Source organism: Dipodomys merriami, unplaced genomic scaffold (genome assembly GCF_024711535.1).
Source record: "Dipodomys merriami isolate MVZ:Mamm:240054 unplaced genomic scaffold, mDipMer1.0.p SCAF_28, whole genome shotgun sequence".
NCBI lineage: Eukaryota > Metazoa > Chordata > Mammalia > Rodentia > Heteromyidae > Dipodomys > Dipodomys merriami.
Window position 1 is genome coordinate 20,878,368 of NW_027204270.1, and position 22,026 is coordinate 20,900,393.

At 41.3% G+C, this 22,026-nt stretch overlaps 1 protein-coding gene across 2 annotated transcripts in view; it reads left to right on the plus strand.

Annotated features, from left to right (window-relative positions):
- LOC138838026 (transcription elongation factor A N-terminal and central domain-containing protein 2) overlaps positions 1 to 20,443 on the plus strand; it is a 51,147-nt gene extending 30,704 nt beyond the window's left edge. For both annotated transcript variants that reach the window (XM_070037030.1, XM_070037029.1), the window contains exons 4-5: positions 11,918 to 12,111; positions 19,438 to 20,443. In XM_070037030.1, the coding sequence (XP_069893131.1) occupies positions 11,918 to 12,111; positions 19,438 to 19,626 (383 nt within the window). In that variant the 3' untranslated portion in view covers positions 19,627 to 20,443. The remainder of the gene's footprint in view (positions 1 to 11,917; positions 12,112 to 19,437) is intronic.
- The last annotated feature ends 1,583 nt before the right edge of the window (positions 20,444 to 22,026 follow it).

Consider the following 22,026-nt stretch of genomic DNA (forward strand, 5'->3'; position numbering starts at 1 on the left):
TGTCCCTCAGGATGTTGGATGCACAGGCTGAAACTAAGGAAAGATTGTAATTATGTATGCATAAGTTATTATCAGCAAATGGTTAGGAATTAAGGTGGTGAAAATAGATAAGCTTTTCCAGAGAAGTATATAAGAAAAGCAAAAGCTTGGCATGTTGATAAATGCCTATAATCCCAGCAGTCAGGAGGCTGAAGCAGCAGAATCATGAATTTGAGGCTAGTTTAGGTTATATTGTGAACTCCAAGCTAACTTGAACTACACAGTTAAGACTATCTCAGTAAACAAAAATGAAAGAGAAGTACCAAGTCCAAAATCTTGAAGCACACCAATATTTAAGGAGACTGAGAAAGTGTGATCAAAGGAACAGAAAGGAAACAGAAACAATACTGTCATAGGATGCAAAGGAAATGGTGTTTTCCGGGGGCAGAGGAAATTGATCAGCAGTGTCTATGGCTGTGAAGGGGGCCAATAGCTTAGTCTACAAACTGCACATGGGTCTGGGCACCAGTGATTCACCATTATAATCCTAGTTATTCAGAGAGTTGAAATTTGAGGATTACAATTCAAAGTCAGCCCAGGCAGGAAAGTCCATAAGACCCTTATCTCCAGTTAACCATCAAAATGCCTGAAGTGGCACTATGGTTCAAATGGTAGAACACTAGATTTGAGCAAAAAGCTAATGGATAGCATCCAGGCCCTGGGTTGAAACACTGGTATTGCCACTGAGAGAGGCAGAGACAGAGGTGGGGGGGGGGGGGTTTCCTGCTGATTACAGGCAGAAGTATAAAGAAGAGAGGCCTAAAAATCTGAGAACAGCAAGAGAATCTAGGATGTGTGACCAGGATGGGCAAGAGCAAGGTAGAGATAGGACTTGATTATAAAGAAACTAAAAAGCTGGCTAATTGGGTCAGTGTTTTCTGTTGTATATTTTTCAGAATTCTGGTGTAGTAAAGTGTCCCGTGGAACAAAGGCAGATCAGCTGGAAAATGCTGCATGACTGTTTCTTCTCCCTTGGAGATTTTTAGTTTAATTTCTCATGTACATAGACTGAGAAATCGCACAACAAAGAAATCTGTGCTGGGGATGAGCTCAGTGTAGAAGCCCCTGGCTTCTATCCTCTGCACTACAAATAGACATCAACAAAAATGAGTTTAATTTTGTTTTATTCAGTGTTAGCTTTGTCAAAAACAAAAACTTAATGGAACTATTAAATGGATTTTAAGCTATAGATTGATATGGTTGTAGGACTTCAGGTGGCCAAGAGAAGAATGTATAGGAGAGGACAGGACAAGAGAAAGGGAGATCAGACAGGAAGTCATTCCAACATTCATTCAGCTTATACTTAGTGAATGTCCACTGTGTGCCAGATTCTGTTGGGAGTGCCAAAGATTGACATGAATAAAACTCCTAATAGTGTGAACTTTCCCTTCTTTACAGGCAGTAAAGAAGCAGCGTAAGCATATTGTGTATGTTAGAAGATGATAAATGCTGTGGAAAAGGAAAAAGTGGGACAGGTACAGTGGGGGGTGGCAGTAGATGAGCAGAGAGGAGTGAGGGCAAAGAAGTGAATCATGGGACCCAGAGCATGGCTGTGCTTGTTTGGGTGAGGCAGTGATCACATGGAGGATCCAGAGAGTAGAGAAGGGAAACTGCTCCTTAGCAAGACCTCAGAAGGTGCTGGACCTAACGACTGACCTTGGAACTGTATCATCCCAATGCCTCTCACACTGTTACCATTGTTATTCTCTATACTGGCTCTTTCTGCACAAATCTTCCCTTTAATTATCTTTGCCACCTTTTCCAGACATTGTTTTTCTCTTTTTCCTTTTATAGTCAGATTCCGTTAAAACTGGCCAATACTCACAACTTGAATTTCTGACCCTCCCACTTCTTTATGAAAACCTTTCCAGCCTTTTCAGGCTGTGGCTTCTGTCACAGTCAGTCCTCTCTCCTCTCTTTGGACACAAGTGGTTTCGTTCTATCCAGAGTTATTGATGTTCTCTTCCCAGAACTATGAATTGGACAGCAACAGTGATTCTGCTTTCTATTGACATAAATGACACCTACCTGGTTGTCACTTCTGCATCTATTTTTAAACATTTTCCTACCAAAACGTTATCTTGGTTTATCATTTCTTGTTTTGTCTTGTAATTGTTGTTTGAGGCCTGCCTCACTATGTAGTTGGGGCTGGCCATGTGATCCTCCTGCATGTATCTCCCTAGTGCTGGGATTGCTAGTGTGTAATACTATGCCAGCTTTGGCTTATAATTTATTTAATTATTTACGTCTTACTTTTTATTTGCTAGACAGTAATACCATGCTGTCAGGACCATGTTATTTAATTTACCAATATGTTTTAAGCCTTAGTGTGGCATATTACTGAAGCTTAGTGAATGTGTGTCAAGGGAGTGAAAAATGATAAGGTTGAATAAGATTATACATTACCTGTCTTGATCCATTTTTGAATCTTATGGTTTTTTTAAAGAAAGGTTGTTCTAATAAAATCCCTACCATTTCTTAAAATCTTACCAATCTAATAGATAAAGGTAACCTCTTCATTTATTGTATAGAATGATTTGCCATGTGTTTATTGGTACCCTCCCTTCTTCCCTTCTTCCCTCCCTCCCTTCCTCCCTTCCTCCCTCCCTCCCTTCCTCCCTTCCTCCCTCCCTCCTTCCCTCCCTTCCTTCCTTTCTTCCTTCCTTCCTTCCTTCCTTCCTTCCTTCCTTCCTTCCTTCCTTCCTTCCTTCCTTCTCTTTCTCTCTCTCTCATAAAGTGTTTGTGTTCTTGTTGATGTATTGGTGACATCTTAGAGTTTTCTTACTTGTTTTTGTGAATTCCATAAATCCATTTAGCTGCCTCAGTATATAAACAAGGAATGTAAGACACATTTTGCTGAAGTGAGAGGCCCAGAGATGCAGTGAGCACCCAGTTCTTTGGGGGCAGAGTTCCTTTCTGGTTAGCATGCAGCCTTGTGCCTTGGACCCCAGCCATATGTGCCTTTATTTTGTCAGACCTTCTCTGTGGGTTCTACCATCTGCTCAGATTTAACCTCTTTTAAATCAAAATTCAGTTATTTCTCTCTTGTACCTTAGATGGGAATTTTCTCCTACTATTTCCATTTTAGTCAATTTCCGTAGTGTTTTGCTCTACCATATAAATTCTTCTGGTGGAAATGTCCCAATATAGAAGAAGTGTGATTGAAGCTAAGATGAGAAATTTGACTATTTCTAGGAAATGTTTGTTTAAAATCATCCAAATGTATACATCCTGAGTAAAAGGAAGGATTAAGGACTGGAGGACTGAACCTGGGGTGTTTTCAGAGACAGAGGAAATGAGGGTCCTCAGGGTTTCCCAGTGGTCTGGGAAGGTGAGAGGAAGCTGCAGGAAACACCTCTGGATCTGGCATTCAGGCCCGACAGTGGAACCTTTATTGTAAAGAAACCAGCAAGCAAGGAGCATTCATTGCCTTATCACAGCTGATAAGGTAATGGGGTTAGTTAGGCCTTGCACTCAGCCTGGTGAGCAGACATGTGCTACCTTACGGTACTGTGCATATGACTGTAAGTCATATAATTATTTTCTCCATTTCACAAATATGAAAATTCAAGCTTGGAGACTTTCATTTGCCTCAAGTCAGATAATCAAACAATATGACAGCACTAAGATGTTCTTAAACTATGTGATATCTCCTGAAACCTAAAGTTGCATGAAAGATTAAGTTAGGGTTTGGCAGGACTACATTCCTTTCTGGAATCTCTAGGGGACAGTTGGTATCCTTGCCTTTTCTGGTTTGTGAAAGCTGCCTGAATATCTTGGCTTGTGGTTTCCTTTTTCCAGCTTCAAAACTAGCAGGGTTAAGTTGAATTCTCCTCATCCTTGTCTCTCAACCTACCCTTCTGCCTCTTCTACTGTTTTGTTCGTCCATCTTTAAGGATTGAGCCCACCTAGAGAATCAAGGCTAAAATCCCCCTCTCAGAGTCCTTAATAGCTGAAGTCTATTTCGCCACTTAAAATAACAGCTACAGCTTCTGAGGACTAGTGAATGGCTATATACCATTTCTTGTATGTTTTTTATTGTAAAAATACTGTACAGAGGGGTTATAGTTACATGAACAAGGTGATGAGTACATTTCCTATGAACATTGTTGCCTCCTCCTTTGTTTTACACCTACCATCCCTTCCCTCCCACCTCCACAACTATCCCCCCCCACCCCTCCATTTAAGCATTTTGTTGTTGGGGGTTTTATTTTGGTCGCTCATGGGGGCTGAACTCTGGGCCTAGGCGCTGTCGCTCAGCTCTTCAGCTCAAGGCTAGTGTCCTACCACTTGAGCCACAACGCCACTTCTTGCTTTTTTCTGCTTATGTGATGCTAAGGAATTGAACCCAGGGCCTCGTGCATGTAAGGCAAGCACTCTACCACTGAGCCAACTTCCCAGCCTGGTACCATTCTATTGTTTACCGTAGTAATCAGATTATACCATAAAGTTCTTTATTTCTTGTGCTATTCCTGTCCCCTTGAGTCATTGTCAATACTCAGGATAAATGCTGTCAATTTTGTGGTTTTCCCTCCCCAGCTGAATTGACTCTTCTGTCCTTTTAGTCCTCCTTGAAGTTCTTTTTCCTGTGAAACTAGGACCTGTGACATTTTCATGTATTTAGCTGTCTTCTATGCTTAGACCTGCCTAGAGCCCCTTAGTTCTAGGCAATGACTGGCTTAATGTTCTATTCCAGTGCCCAGCATAGGGCCTGGTATATACCTAGTATTATATATAGTATTTAGTAATGTTTACTAAGTGAGCAAAAGACTGTTTTCACAAGGAATTTGCCTTAACAGTGTTCTAGGATGCAGAAATCCCTTAACTTTAAACCCAGGGGATCTGACCCAAGTTATAGGACCAGCAAGGGGTATTGCTTATTTTAAAACAGAAACTTTGTGGAGCAAATAATGACTTTTTGCAGATCATTAACTTCCTTGATGTAGCTACTGACCAACTTGTGACCTTAGGGAAGGGTTATAGGGCCTCATTTTTCCATCTGAATGATCACAGCATGGACCATACTACAGAGTAAAAGCAGGGGCATAAGCCGGTGCTGGTGGTTTACATCTATAATCCTAGGTTCTCAGGAGGCTGAGGTTTGAAGGTCACAGTTCAAGTCTAGCCCAGGTGTGAAAGTTCACGACAATTATCTACCAAAAAGCTGGGAGTGGAACTGTGACTCAAGTGGTAGAGTACTATCCTTGAGCAGAAGAAGCAGCGCAGGGATAGCACCTAAAGCCCTGGGTTCATATGTTAAATCTGAGAACCATTTGTCAAAGGTGAGATGGTGGTAGCTGTACAATGTTGGGCTGGTTGCAGGAAGTAGATCACTGGGGACACACTTCTGAAGGGAATATTGGAATACCCATGTCCTCCTCATTCTTTTTGCTTGAGAGAGCAGCTTTGTTCTATCACATGTTTCCTAGGATGGTCTCCCTCACCACAGGCCCAGGAACAATGGAGTCAAGTGACTATCAACTGAAATCTCTGAACCATGAGCCCAAATAAATCTTTCCTTCTTTAGTTCATTTTCTGAGGTAATTGTCACAGCAATGGGAAACTAACACAGTATCTTCACTCATGTAATCCTAAGAACAACCCTCCAAAGTAGGGGCTAACATAATTTCTATCTTTCAGGTAAAGAAACTGAGGTACTGAAAGACTAAGTTAACTCAGGACACAGGGCAAAAGGCAGGGCTGAATATAAACACACACACACACATACACACATGCACGCACGCACTCTTCTACCTAGGTTGGCTTCAAACCATGATCCTTAGATCTCAGCCTCCAAAGTAGCTAAGATTACAAGTGTGAGCAACCAGTTGACAGTGGGGTTTTGTTTTTGTTTTGTTTGTTGTTGTGTTTTACACTCCTGGTTCTGGCGTTTGAACTCAGGGCCTCATATTCTCACTCAGCTTGCTTACTCACATCTGGTGCTCTATCACTTGAGCCATGTCTCCAGCCCAACTTTTTGCTAGTTAATTGGAGATGGAGTCCCATGGACATTTCTGCCTTTCTAGTTTTTTTTTTTTTTTTCCTTCTGGTTCTAAAGCTTGAATTCTCAGGATAACATGTTCTTGCTCAGCTTGCTTGCTCACAGGTAGTGCTACCACTTGAGCCACACCTTCAGCCTAGCTTCTTTTTTTGCTTTAACATACATGTTCTGCCTCAAGATGTTTTTGCTTGCCAGGTGTCGGTGGCTCATGCCTGTAATCCTAGCTACTCAGGAGGCTGAGATCTGAGGATCACAGTTCAAAGCCAGCTCAGGCAGGGAAGTCTGTGAGACTCTTATCTCCAATAAACCATTCAGAAAACGGGAAGTGGTGCTGTAGCTCAAGTGGTGTCCTCACCTTGAGTTGAAGAGCTGAGGGATAGTGCCCAGGCCCAGAGTTCAAGCCCTACAACCAACCAAAAAAAAAAAAAAAAAAAGATGTTTTTGCTTGAGAGAGAAAATAGGTACTTAAATACTGTAGGCAGGGCTGGGGAGGTAGCTCGGGGTCAAGCTAGCAGTTGCATAGCATGTATAAGATCCTGGGTTCAATCCCCAGCACCACATAAAAAAATTAAGTAAATATTTCAGGCGAGGGAACAATGTAAACTATAGGTCAGGAATGTAGGAGAAGACCAGACAGCATGACCCAAAATGGACATACAAGGTGCTTTCTATAGATAGAACTTTGTGGAAGGACTAGGAATGTGGGGAGGAAGGAAAGAGGGCAGCATGTGAGAGGTAACGACAAGAAGGCCAGAACATCCAGAGCTTTAATGATACATTTGGCTTAAGGGCAGTGGAGAGTCATTGAGGGGTTTTAAGTAAGTATGTTATGTGATCCAGTTCATATTCTCTCCCTCTCTTCCTCTCCTCTTCCCTTCCCCTTCCTCCTCCCCCATTCCTTCCTCACTCCACTGCCTCCCCATGCTGGAATTTGAACTCAGGGCCTCACATTCATTAGACAAACTCTCTTCCACCGATGTATGTCCTCATGCCTGTCAAATTGTCTTAAAACAGTCATTAAAACAGACTTCAGTGTTGAGGATGAGTTGGAGAGGGCCAGATTGCAGACAGAAATTGTTCAGTAAACTGCTGCAGTAGACCAGTAGAGAATGAGGAGAATCTGAATCAGGGCAGTAAGAAGGAGAGGGAAATGAGGAGGAAGAGTAAAGGATGTAGAGAATGATAAGAAGTGGGTCCGTCTGCCATAAAGAATGAAATTATATCATTTGCAGGAACATGGGTGGAACTTGGAGGTCATTTATAAGTAAAATAAGCCAGATTGAGAAAGACAGGTACTGGGTGTTTTCTCGCATGTGTGCGATCTAGACCTAAAAAAATAAAATAAAAATGTTTATAAGTATAAAATGGGGACTAGGGACTGTTACTGTTTGGGGGGGGGTGGAAATCCCAAAACCCCCAGTGGAAGTGGGGGATGTGATCAAAGCACCATATATGCCTACATGGCAATAAAATTGTTTGAAAATAAAATTGTTTGAAAAGGAGGTAGAATGGATAGGAGAGTAAAAGAGAGAGTGAATGTGATTTAGTACAATATTTGCACGTATGAAAATAACACAAAGGAACCCCTTTGTAAAATTAATCTATGCTGATATTAAAAAAAAAAAAAGAACTGGGGCTCATGCTTGTAATCCTAGCTACACCGGAGACTGAGTGGTTGAAGCCAGTAGAAAAGTCAGAGAGAGGCCGGGCACTGGTGGCTCACGCCTGTAATCCTAGCTACTCAGGAGGCTGAGATCTGAGGATTGCAGTTCAAAGCCAGCCCTGGCAGGAGAGACCGTGAGACTCCTATCTCCAATAAACCACCAGAAAACCGGAAGTGGCGCTGTAGCTCAAGTGGTAGAGCGCTCGCCTTGAGCTGAAGAGCTGAGGGACAGTGCCCAGGCCCAGAGTTCAAGGCCCACGACCGACAAAAAAAAAAAAAGAAAAGAAAAAGAAAAGTCAGAGAGACTCTATCTCAAATTAACTAGCAAAAAAAGCTAGGTAGTAGGCATGGCTCAAGTGGTAGAGTACCATCTGTGAACAAATAAGTCAGGGGAGATCATGGGGTCCTGGGTTCAAGCCACAGTAGTGGTACACACAAAAAAGTAGATCTGCATGTCTTGGAATGACTGCATGAACATAGGATGAGAGAAATTGTGGATTGCAGAAGGATGCTTCACTGTGTGACAGGAAATGCTGAGTTAGAAGGGCATGTGGAATAAGCAAGTGGACATGTGCAGTGAGAATTGGGTATTTGAGTCTTGTACTCAGTGGAAACTTTTGCTAGAAGTTAAGTAGTTAGCAGTCATCTACTTGTAGGTAGAGGTTGCACTACCAGTGTAGGTAGGATTACTCCAGGCAAGGCAGGTAAAGGAAGGGAAGGCCAAGTACAGTCCCAAGTTGAAGTTCTTTAATTAAATGTTTAGCAAAGGATCAGCAGCCAGCAGAAGAGGTAGAGAAGGAACAGTACCAGTACAGGTATTGTCTCATCAAGGAAGGAAGAGAATATTTCTGAAGGATGAGGCAACAGTATTATATGCAGACAGGATAAGCAATGTCGTGACAGGGAAGGTTTACTGGATTTGGTAAGAAGAACTCGGCATGAGGGCTCTCCACATCTTTATTTCACATATATTAAACTGGGTCAACAGTGACTTTCCAGAGAGAAAATACAAGGATAAGGTAAGGATTACATGATGGGAAGGAGCTCTGTTCCAAAGAACCCTGGATGTATCTCTATTACAGAACAGCACAAGCTATTAGATGTTTAGCTAGGCTAGCCACTAGATTGTGAACAGAACTGCATAGATGCATATGGTCCCACTACTCAGAAGCGACTCCTCTGTTAATAATTTTATTATCAATTCTTTAAGGCTTTTTTTTCTCTGCTTATAAACAAATATGGTGTTTACATGTATACACATATGTAATTTTAAAAGTAAATATTGGCACATAATGAGCATGCTCTTTAAACACAGTGATCATCTTTCCATGTTACTGCATGCAGAACTATTCCAGCATTTAGTTTTTGTTTGTTTGAGTCAGAGTTTGTTTGTTTAAGCCCAGGTTGGCCTAAAACTCAATAATCTCCTTGCCTCAGTCTCTCAAGAGTAAGAATCACAGGTGTGTGCCATCACACCTGATTTCCTATTCCTGTTTTTAATGACAACACAGCAGTTATTGTTTCAATGGACTATACTCTTTTTTTCTGTGCAGAGTAGACCCTTAATGATGAGCTTGTAGGTTGTTTCTAGTTGTTGTTGTTGTTTTTACTATCTTAAACAGTACTAAGGTGAATATTTCTGTCTTCTTTGCACCCTTTAGCAGAATAAATGTTGGCAAAAGTCCAAGGATTGAGTATTAATCATTTCTGGGTCCTTAGTACCAGGCATGAAGTAGATGCTCAGTAAAAGTGTTACAGCATCCCGAATTTAGGACTTTCAAGTCCTATAATAACATTTATCTTTTATTTATTTATTTTTTAATTTAATTTTATTTTGGGGGGGGGGTCTGGTTGTGGGGCCTGAACTCTGGGCCTGGGTGCTGTCCCTCACCTCTTCAGCTCAAGGCTAGCACTCTACCACTTGAGCTACAGCGCCACTTCGGGCTTTTTTTTTTTCTTCTGCTTATATGGTGCTGAGGAATCAAACCCAGGGCCTCATGCATGCAAGGCAAACGTTCTACCACTGAGCCAACTTCCCAGCCCTTGTTTATTTATTTTTGATGCCACAGATTAAATCTAAATTCTCAAATATATAAAGCACATACTTTATAACTGAGTTATACCCCCAATCTTATCTTTGTTATTACCATCTGAAATAGTAGTTAACTACAAATGCTATTGGCCGAGTGAATAATCTCCAGGATATGGAAAATTCTACCCAGAAAAGGAAAGTATTCAGCAGTAAATTTGCTTTTAAGTGGCATATGTATCAAAAGTATTTTCCTCAGCATTGGTAGCTAGGAAGCATCTTTAAATAGTTCTTTTTTTTCTTTTTTTTTTTTTTTTTTTGGTTGGTCATGGGACTTGAACTCTAGGCCTAGGAGCTGTCCTTCAGCTCTTTAGCTCAAGGCAAGCGCTTTAGCACTTGAGCCACAGCACCACTTCCCGGCTGTTTCTGTTTATGTGGTGCTGAGGATTTGAACCCAGGGCCTCATGCATGTGAGGCAAGCACTCTACCACTGAGCCACCTTCCCAGCCCCAATAGTTCTTATTTAAATTAATTAATTTTTTTCCAGTCAGTTTTTTTTTCTGGGCCTGGGAGCTGCCTGAGCTCTTCAGCTCAAGGCAAACACTCTACCGCTTGAACCACAGTGCTACTTCTGGTTTTCTGATGGTTAATTGGAGATAAAGAGTCTCGTGGACTTTCCTGCCCAGGCTGGCTTTGAGCTATGATCCTCAGATCTCAGCCTCCTGAGTAGTTAGAATTACAGACAGGCTTGAGCCACAGGTGCCTGGCTTAAATATTTCTTTATTTCATTTTATTTTTGAGTTAGCATACATTTGTATTAATGGGTTTCTGTGTGATATGTCTATATATATGAACCCAGTGCACTGTGGGCAAACTCGCCCCCTACACCATATACCTTTAGCCCCTATCATGCTTTCATCCCATTGCTGTTAGTGTGTTACTTGGTACTGTGTGATTTCCACTAGTTCAGGCAGCATTTCTCTGGCTTTTCTAGATATTTGTTTTTGTAGAGGTACTTTTGCATATTGATATTTTTATACTTCCCTTTTTTCTATACAGAAAGACATAGAAATAAACTCACTACTTTAACAAGTTCCCATAGTCCCTTTTTGTCCCATTTCATCTTTCTCTTTTATGTATGTGTATGTGGTGTTTACTGAAGTATTTTTTAAAGCCAGGTCTTAAACCTTTTGTCTTTTGGGGCCAACATACTTGAGTTTGTGTGTCTAAAAGCTATGGATGGTGCTGGGGTTTGAGCTGAGGGCCTTGCCCTTGCTAGGCAAGCACTCTACCACTTCACCAATCCACCAGGCCAAATTTCACATGTTTTCTTAGGAAACCCTAATGCTATTTTTGTCTTAAAAAAAAATTAACAGTAATTCCTTGATATAATTTAATATCTAATGCAAAGTCCTATTTCTTGTTTATCTCAGAATATCTTTCAATGGTAGGAATTTGCATCCCATTTGGTAGTTTGGACTCCGAAGGCTCTTTTAATCTTTAGCAGTCTCTAGCCCTAAGCCCCTTTTGTAAACAAAGCCATTGACTATTGAAAACATGTCTGCTGTGCTGTAGAATGTTCCACATTCTAAACTTCTTTGTTTCTGCATAATGATGTTTTAACTTATCCCTGTCTCTCATATTTCCTGACTGGAGGTTAGTTTTGAATGGCTAATTGGATTGTGGTCCACTTTTTCTGTGGGGGAGGTTGTAGAACTGCTTTACAGGCAGAGTTGTCAAGCACTGCCTTTATGCCATAGCCAGCTTTTAGGTGCTAACAGTTCATCCCTCTGAAGGTGCCTCATCAACCTTCCATTGAGTTGAATTACTTCATCAGGGGCTACAAAATTTTTTATTTCTATCAGTTAGTTAAATAAAGAATTTCCTTTAATACCTAGGGTTGTTTTGTTGTCTCGTAATGTAATACATACCAAAAAAACCCACAGGAAATGATTAGCTCATTTTCTTTGAAATTTTTGAACTAAAGAGTTAGTACCTCTTAGTTTTTTAAAGAATCTATTGATATTACACTGGCCAGTCCTGGTTCTCTCCCAGAGATTGTCTAATTTGTGAAAGCATGTCTGATTCTGCACAGGAGCCTTTGCGTCCTTGGGTATGTTTAAGGGATACACCAGTTCATCTAGTCCTGTGCTTTTCAGAAGACAGTTTCTCTCCTCTGTTCCAGGTCATGCTGTGAACAAGATGCGTAAACACTCAGATTCAGAGGTGGCTAGTCTTGCCAAAGAAGTTTATACTGAGTGGAAAACTTTCATTGAAAAACATTTGGACAGACCTCCTATTGAAGTTCGAAGTGATCCCAAAACTGAGTCATTTAGAAAAAATGCCCAGAAATTACTTTCAGAAGCCTTGGAATTAAAGGTAATATACTAATTGGAGTGTAATTACTAGGGTCTCTTGGTTAAACTTTTTTTTTCATGAAGAACTTTCAATCTTAACACTGTAGTCTTATTCTAATAGGTAATTCTTTTAAGGATTCTGGGAGAGAGGCTTTGGAACCACCAAGATCTGGGTTGAGCTAGTAGCTTATGCCTATAAGCATAGCTACTTAGGAGGCTGAGACTTGGAGAATCACAGTTTGAAGCCATCCTGGACAGAAAAACCTGAGTAACTTGACTATCTCTAATTAATCAACAAAAAGCTAGGCTGGAGGCATGGCTCAAGTGGTAGTGCACCAGCTGTGAGTAAGCAAGCCAGACGCAAACACAAGGCCCTGAGTTCAAGATCAGGTACTGACAAAAGGAAAAAAAAGAAAAAAGAAATTTAAAAACCAAAATGAATTAGATAGACATATTCCCTATCATCTCCATTACCAGAAATTTCCATAATATTAGTGGTTTGAGATGTATATATATATGTATATATATATATATACATATATATATATGTGTGTATATATATATATATATATATATATATATAGTGGACAGAGGATTTTTGCTCATTAACAATAATATTAGTCATTATCAAATAACAAATCTTGAAAGTAGTTAGTACCTGAAAAATCAGACATGTACCATACTTATTTTTTTCTTTCCCCATCATACTCCAAAATATCCTTATTGAAATACTTTTAAAGTATAATTTAGTATTACTAACAATGGAATTCAGAAGTCTAATTTAAGTGCTAGATATCATACATTCTTAGAGAAGTTTGTTTTTGTTTTTCTGCACTGCTGTGTACATGCTAGAAAGTCCTTTACCACTTGAGCTACATCTCTAGCTATTACTACTATATCCTCAAAAAAATAACAAACCAACCTTTTTAATCTTTCTATCTCAATTATTTATCCACAAAAGAAAATCACTTGGAGTTTGATATATACCAAATAAGGTACTGGGTTTTTAAAACAAGAAAATGAGAAAAATGCAGAAAGGAAAAGAAAAAAATGATCACTAAACCTATCACCCAGACATAATCTTTTTCGGTGAATTATTACAGCATTTTAAAGAAATACTGGGCAAATTATGATTATCCAAGGCTTATTTAGAGTGAATTATGTATCAGATGTTCTGTAATACTTTTTATTGATCATGTAAATAATAATGCAGAAAATTGACATAATTATTTACGTTTGTGTTGTCTCTTGACTATTGATCAATTTCAATTAGTGACATTTTGTGTATCCTTGTTTATATGTCTTTGTTTTTCATGTTTATGATTTTTAATGTCTTCTTGATAGTTCAGTGAATTCCTAAAGGAAACTTCAATATGAATTAAAGAGAGGGGGGAAAAATGTGAAAGTTGTAAGTAATTTTCCAGAGTATTGATTAGCCAACAGACTTGCTATTTTAAATAAAGTTTACTTTTGAAATAAACTAAAATTACTGCGCATACAGTGTGGGTATATAATATGTAGCTAATGTGGTGGTAAATATCAGTTCCCTGTGGTATCTTTTTAAGTAAATGATAATAACGAAGCCATGCTTGTAAGAATTAATGAGCAGTTTGCCTGCTATATTAAACTCCATAATAATTATCCTTTTAGTTTATCCATTAATTATCCCTTAAATGGCACATCAAGTGGTAAGCACTCAAGTGTTACAAAGCAAAGTTAAAAAAGTGATACATTCGTTAGTGCTTTCCAACTTAATTGGGGGAAAGATCAGATTAAGCATAACTGACTGGTTTAGGTCCTAAATTAATTTTTTTAAATATGTATCTTACTATCTTCCTTGGCAAAAGAAAAATTGATGGCTCTTCCTTGCACAAGCAGCATTTAGTGATATTTTTGTATGGCATGTCAGAAAATATAAATACAAACAATTTTACTAAATATACAAACATTTTTACTCTAGCACCCATCATTATGAGACATTTCCATATTAGGGTAAATCAGTGAACCATTTAATCCAGTTTCTTGTCTTTGGCCATAACCTATATTGGGTGTATTCAAATCAGACACTGAGTTTCCATAAATGTTCTTGTTATCAGGCAGTACTGAACCACAGGTAAGTTATTGGCACAGTGACTGACAGGACTTTACAGTTTGATCTTAGCATGTGTTTTTTGCAAATACCATAATCTACTCATTACATTTTTTGATAGAAAAATATGTTTCCATTTTATTTGTTTCAGTTATATCCTTTAATAGTGAATACCACCAATGAAGAATATGCACACAGCCAAATGTTCATTTCTTTATTGCCTTATAGATCTTGCTTTCTAAATTCATGGATTATTTCCTTGTTCTTGGAATAATAGAACAGATGAATAAAAACTCCATCATTGAAACCCAGGCTCCCTTCCTCTTTCTCCCTTCTGGATCATCTTTGTTCTTCCTTGTCTTTTAGATCTTTCCTCCCATGAACATCCCCTGTGGTGTCATTCTCTTACTTCCCCTTCCTCATTATCCACTCTCCTTCCTACCTCTTGGCCTGTGATCATTTTCCTATTATGTCATTAAAAAAAAAAATGAACCTGATTCTCAAAGTGAGCCTGTATCATTAAGAGTTATGAAACACTGGCTGGTTGGCGCAGTTGGTTGTCAGATGGTGCTAATGAGATCCAGGTCAGGGGGACGTTCTCATATGGGACTATTAGTTTTTCCTTTGTTTAATGGTTTCGGACTGCACCCCTGGCTTTGACCAGCTCTCTCATAAATGTTATCAAGTGGTCAAAAAGAAGTGTAGATAGATATATACAAACCTAATCAGATGATCAGAAAACCCATTCAAAGTTTGCTTCCAGTGGATATTTTAATTCAACAAATGTTTGGTGGGGATCTACTAAGGTGCTAGAGGATATTGCAGACAGTTAAGTTGCATACTTTGTTCTAAGAAAGCTTATTCTGTTGTCTTAGAACCTGTAAATGACTAATAAAAATGTGATGGGGTCTGAAATAGTGGTGCTAGCAAATCATATTAGAAACACCAAGTATGAAGCAATTAAGACTGAGCTGATCATGAAACTTCATGGAAGAGGTGGTAGACATTGTTTGAAACAGTAGGAAATGAGGGAGTATGCATGGGGAGAAAAGACATACATCTGACAGATATTTATTGAACACTTAATATGTGTCAGCACTTAGACTGGGTATGGAAAACTTAGAAATGGATACAATATATGGTGTCAGCTCTAGAGGTGCTCACAGTCTTCTAAGGAAGCTAGACAAATGCATAGTTACAGAGAAACATATAAAGACCTTGTTCCCTTGTGTTTAAAGAGCTTATAGCTACACTGATTGATTATGATAGTTTCCTTTCCTTTTTCTTTCTTTTCTCTCCTTCTCTTTCTTTCATTTTCCCTGTTTCCCTCTTCTCTTTCTTCTCTCTGTCTCTTTCTTTCTTTGTGTATGTGGGGGGGGGGGTGTGGGTGTGTGTGCGCGCACACACATGTACATGTACATGCCAGTACTGGGGCTTAATCTCAGGGCCTGATGTTCTTGTTTATTTTTTTTCTCTCTACCACTTGAGTCACTTTAGTTATGGTAGTTTTCTACCAAGTATAAGTTCCATTCTCTTTTGTTTTTTATTGGTTGTAGGACCTGGACACTGTCCCTGAGCTTTTAGTCAAGGCTAGTACTCAACCACTTTGAGTGGAGCAACAGCTCCACTGCCAGTTTTCTGGTGGTTAATTGGAGATAAGAGTCTCACAGACTTTCCTGCTCATGCTGGCTTTGAACCACAGTCCTCAAATCTCAGCCTCCTAAGTAGCTAGGATTATGAGCATGAGCCATCAGCAAGTGCCTGGCTAGTAAGTCTATTGTTTAATGAAGGACAGCCCTAGGTGGTTGTGTTTTATATCTTCTTCCAGCTATAGCCAGCCACTTGTTCAGCATTGAACAACTGAATAACACATAGACACAATAGATAAGAAAAGCAAATTTCATTTGGTACTGAAACAGGAAAAAAGGAGGTTGACCAGGTTTTGTAGGTGGGGAAATGGATAGACTAAAGGGAGGGAAAGGGGCAACAGTTGGGATTGGTAGTAAGGCCAAGGAAAAAGCAAAAGCAATATGAAACCATGTAAAAAGAGACCAGGCATCTCATGAAATACCAAGAAAAGATCTGGTCACTGAATGCAGTAAACCCCTAAACTCCTTTCTAGGAGCCCTATTCCCACAAGTGCCTCACAACAACCTCTTTTCTCAGTCTCAGTCAGACACTGGTCTTTTCATCCTAAAGCACTTCCTTAAAGCACTAATTTAGCTCCCACTGGAAAGGGTTCATCATCTTGGGCAAGTTTGGGTCACCTAGAGGTGTTCCTTACTGCATTCAGTGAACTTGTTACACACAATAATGTATAATGAATCATTTTCCTTTGTGATTTATTTCTTCACTGATTGGCCATCATTTAGCAGGAAGCATGACAAAAATTCTTGATGCTCCTGTTCTCCCCGGTCTGTGGCCTACAGTTTTCTTGTATACTCTGTCCCCTCTAGGCTGAGAGGTCAGGTCTTTTATGTACTGTGTCTCCAAGATCAGACCAGACATTGTGGCAATTTTTGTTCTCTCCAGTTCCCAGTTTTGAACTTAGGGTCTCATGCTTGCTGGATAGTCGATCTACATGCCTCCAGCCTGTTTTTTGTGCTGATTATTTTGTAGATAATCTGGATTCCCACCTGAGTGTTTGCCTGGACTGTAGCTAGGATAACAGGCATGCAATACCACACAGACTTTTCTGCCCAGTCCTCACAATTTCAGCCTCATAGTATCTAGGATTACAAATATGAGGCACTGGTTCCCAGCTAGTAGCAACTCTTTCTTGAATGGAGTATGTATGAGTATCCAGTTTTGTGAACTTCAGGATACTCATCAGAGTTCTCTTTCTCAGAGTCTCTCTCTCCTTCCCTCCCTGCCTCCCTCCCTGCCTCCCTCTCTCTGTGTCTCTGTCTCTTTGTCTCTCTCTGTTTTTCTGTGTGTCTCTCTCTGTCTCTCTTATTCTGCTCCCTTGTTAGTCCTTACATCTTTCTTTCTGTGTGTGTGTGTGTGTGTGTGTGTGTGTGTGTGTGTGTGTGTGTGTGTGTGTGTGTGTGTGTGTGTGTGTGTGTGTGTGTGTGTGTGTGTGTGTGTGTGTGTGTGTGTGTGTGTGTGTGTGTTGTCAGTCGTGGGGCTTAAACTCATGGGCCTGGGCACTGTCCCTAAGTTCTTCAGCTCAAGGCTAATGCTCTACCACTTTGAGCCACGGCACCACTTCTGGTTTTCTGGGGTTAATTGGAGAAGAGTTTCACAGACTTTCCTGCCCAAGCTAGCTTTGAATTGTAATCCTCAGATCTCAGCCTCCTGAGTAGCTAGGATTACAGGCATGAGCCATCAGAGCCCAGCTTGGTCCTTACATCTTTAAAAATTCTCTTCCCTCTCCCCTCTCTCTCTCTACCTACTTTTTTTTTTTTTTGTCTCTCTTTTTTTTTTTTGGTCAGTTGTGGGGTCTGAACTCTGGCCTGGGCACTGTCCCTTGGCTCTTCAACTCAAGGCTAGCGCTCTACCACTAGAGTCATCGCTCCACTTCTGGCCTTTTCTGCTTATGTGGTACTGAGGAATTGAACCCAGGGCCTCATGCATGCAAGACAAGCATTCTACCACTGAGCCACCTTCCCAGCCCCTCTGCCTACTTCTTTCCTACATAAGGACATGTTGTCAAATGTCAGGTAACCCTTTGTTTTTCGTGTGCTTTTTGAGGCAAGGTCTTACTATGTTTCCTAGGCTGTTCGCAGACTCTCAGTTTTCTTGCCTCTTCCTCCTGAACTTGCTGTCCTCCTGCATCAGTCTCCTGAGTGCTGGAATTAAAGGCATGCACCCAGCCTGATCTTTTCTTCTTACATAGAAGTAGAATAGATGTGCATAATAGTATATAAAACACGGTGTCCATCTTGGTGAATTTATCGCAAAACAAATACCTTATCAGCTTGCCAGTTCCTGTTCACTCTCCCAAGCTACATATAGTCTCCTCCCAAAATCAGGTGCTGGCCTCCTGGGTCAGGTGGCTTCCTTAGAGCCTTGCTCCTCACTGTTCAGCCCCTCCTCTTTTCTGTCAGCCAGTGCCCCTATAATCCCCGCCTGAGGTTCCCCCTGGACTCAAAGCCAGGCCTACCTGGGTCACTGCTTGGTCCTCCGCCCAAGCTCAGGGCTTGGTGCATAGTAAATGCTGATCAGATAGTAGAATAATGCCTAGTGGGAGGAGAGAAACAAAGGAAGAGAGAAAAATCTGTTCCTGTTTTCAAAGAACTTATTGGGGGTGGGGTGATACAGTCAAATAGAGATAATTATAGCATGACATATAACAATGGCTATGGGGAGCTTGAAAAACCTCCTGTCCTTTGTGCTCTCTGTGTGTCTGTGTGTATGTGTCTATGCATGTGTTGCCTAGGTTTTAACACAAAGTCACAGAAGTATGTTTCCTAGGGAAAGGAGTGCCCTGCTGAGGGAACATGTGCCAGTCAGAGGCACAGAAAGAGGGGCCTGACAGCAGGTTATAGTGGTTACACTGCACAGTCAGGATGGGATTGAGGAGGAGGAGGAGGTGGGGCTGGAAAGGAAAGTAGGACAGACTGTGGACAAAGTCCCCAGAATTGCTACAGGTCTCATCCCATAGGCTTGCTTTGTTAATAACTAAGTCTGTCTGCTGAGGTCTCTCCAAATTCAGTGGGTTGCCTCTAGGACCTATGCTGACATGGAGGAGGTCAATCGGAGTCTGGGTCATATCCCAGCTCTGTCTTGTAGTAGTTTCAAGAAGCTTGACTTCTTTACCTTGAACCTTAGCTAGCACATGTGATCATATGAGTTATGAACATTCAGTGCGCAAAGTGATTTATAACCTGTCCTGTACACATCTTAGGATCCTAGCCCACTGTTTCTAGAATGCTGTAAGGGGTTAAAAGGCACTTGAAAAACAAAAAGAAGTACAAACTGTTACACTGATTTATTATCCTCGGACTTCGTTTCCTGGTTGGGAAAGTACAGAGCCCAGTACCGGTTGCTTAGTTCAGGCCAGTTTCCTGTTATAATGGCAAATATTACCACCCGGCAGGGGTTGTGAATGAGGTCCCTGTCACAAAGCACATGGCCTTGTTCCTTAATTGCCAGGGTGGAATTAATTTGCTCTTCCTGTTTCTCTTGTGACAGGAAGTAGATGTCCTTGAATTTCAGTTGATTAATGGAGGCCTCAGAGCAGAGTGCTCCAGCCTCTCTTGCTTTTAATCCTTATGCAATGCAAGGCCCTAATTTGATAATTTTGCTGTTTTTTAGATGGATCACCTACTGGTTGAAAATATTGAGCGGGAAACGTTTCATCTCTGCTCCCGCCTCATTAACGGGCCGTACCGGCGGACGGTGAGAGCTCTGGTCTTCACATTAAAGCACCGAGCTGAGATCCGGGATCAGGTGAAGAACGGCTCACTGCCGGTCGGCACGTTTGTACAGACCCACAAAAAGTGACCCAGGACCGTTCCAACCCTGGGCTGGGCAGAGAGGAAAAGGGGCTTCTCTTTGCCATTCAAAGACTCTTTTGAGTTTGGGTGACGGCGGGCACTGGCTGTGCTAAATTTTCCCATGGTGCCATTCCTTCAGACAGGAGGCAGGAGCCATGGGAGACAGGCCTGCAGGAGCATGCTTCATTAGCTGCGGTGCGCGGGTGCTGCCTAACAGGACGCACGCCGGCTGTCACTGGGAAGCGCCATACGGTTGCCATCACCCAACACGGGGGAAGGGTGATGGATTTCACTGTGAGCATGCCAAGGACACCTCTAAACTTCCCATGTCAGGCAGATGAAGTTACCACTTTATTTCGCCACCCTGCAGGTAACTGAAACTCAATTACCGCTGCTGCTCACTCGGTTCCATCCCCCTGAGTTTAGACAGCTCCGGTGCCTCTCAGAACTCCCTGTCTGTTCTCTTTGCTCTACCCCAGGGGTGAGCCTGCCAGAGCCTTGCACTAGCCCTGCTTTCCACAGCTCACTTATCTGAGTGGTTCAGCTCTCCCTGGAAGACCTTCTGCGTTGGTCTCCGGAGCCCCCATGCTGAGGCTTCTAATGAGGAACTGGCCCGAAGCCTTCCCCGCACCTCGGGGTTTATGTGAATACTTCTGCTCTCAGTCTAAGACTCTGTAGAAGATGCATAATGAAATTGCTCTTGCAATGAATTACTGCTGTTGAAAAAAACACATACATAGAGATTTCAAAATGGAATACTTTCATAGGGCCTGCCCTGTAAACATTTATGTAAATGATATTTGCTTTTTTAAAATAATAATAAACTGATGTGTATTTTAAAACAAAAGGCATGTTTTCTTCATTGAAAAGCATTTGGGGTTGAGAAAAGGAACAATTGGTGTAACCAAACAATAGCAGGACAAGAGTTTGCAGGAGGTAGCTAGACCCAAGGAATGCTTTTTGTAGATCAGGGGAGAAGGGAGCATGTTTGCCATCGAAAGAGAAGGAAGCAATAGAGAAAGATTAAAAGCTAAGGAAAAGAAGAGATGAGTTGGAAAGCAAGGCTAGGAGAAAAGGGGCTGCTACTTTCAAAGAGCTGCTTGCTCAAGATAGTTGATTGAGATGAATCTTTCTTCAATTTTTTTTAAACCCTGCTTAATTTTCCTACCTATTATATGACGTAGGTATTGTTCCCACGTTTCAGATTTACTCACTTGTTCCACACCCATTACCTGAGCTCTCATTCCATGAGACCTGGTGGACACCTAGCAGTAGCTTCGCTTAAAACCCTGAGGCTCACGGAGCAGAACTATCTTGTTCAATTTCCCACTGCTAGTAACCATTGCAGCTAGAATACTAATTGAGCACTTCCCACTGTGGTAACATTCAACAAAAAAGGAAATGCTCAATTAAAGATGAGAACTGGAGATTCAGAGAGGTGTTGTAAGTTACTGGTTCCAGCAACCCAAGCACTGTAGCTGGGAACCAACATTGGAGGGAGGGTGTCAGCCTAGCTCCCACCTCTCCTTCCTGTGGCCAGATGAGTCCTAATGCTTCCTAAATGTATATATTTTATGTACATACGTATGTTTGTGTGTATGTATGTTTTTGTTAGTCATGGGGCTTGAACTGAGAACTTGGGTGTTGTTCCTGATGGGCTGGTTTCAAACCACAGTCCTCAGATCTCAGCCTCCTGAGTAGTTAGGATTACAGGCATGAGCCACCAATGCCTGGCTTCCTAAATTTATTTAGAATTTGTGTGTGTGTGTGTGTGTGTGTGTGTGTTTATTTAGAATTTGTGTGTGTGTGTGTGTGTTTATTTAGAATTTGTGTGTGTGTGTGTGTGTGTGTTTATTTAGAATTTGTGTGTGTGTGTGTGTGTGTGTTTATTTAGAATTTGTGTGTGTGTGTGTGTGTGTGCGCGCGCATACACATGCACCAGTTCTGGGGCTTGAACTAAGGGCCTTAGCACTGTCCCTGAGCTTCTTTACCACTTGAGCCACAGCTCCACTTCCAGCTTTTTGATAGTTTTATTGGAGATCAGAGTCTCACAGATTTAACTTCCCAAGCTGAGCTTTGAACTGTGATCCTTAGATCTCAGCCTCCTGAGTAGCTAGGATTGCAGGCAGGAGCCACTGGTGCCTGCCTCTTGTCTCCTTTCTATCTGCAGTACCGGCTCAGGATTTCATCCTCTTGCCCAGATGACTACATGGCCTCTACCTGGTCCCTTTGTCTCCACAGTTGCTCCTCCAGTATGAACTAAGTGACGTCACAATGGAAATCCACCAGAAGTTGGTGACTCACACCTGTCATATGCCTTAGCATTGCTTGGCAAGGCTGTCTCTGACCCAGCTCCCTCTTCTCTGTTCTTACCTCCTCCTAATCTGTGCCCTCTTGAAGCAGTGGA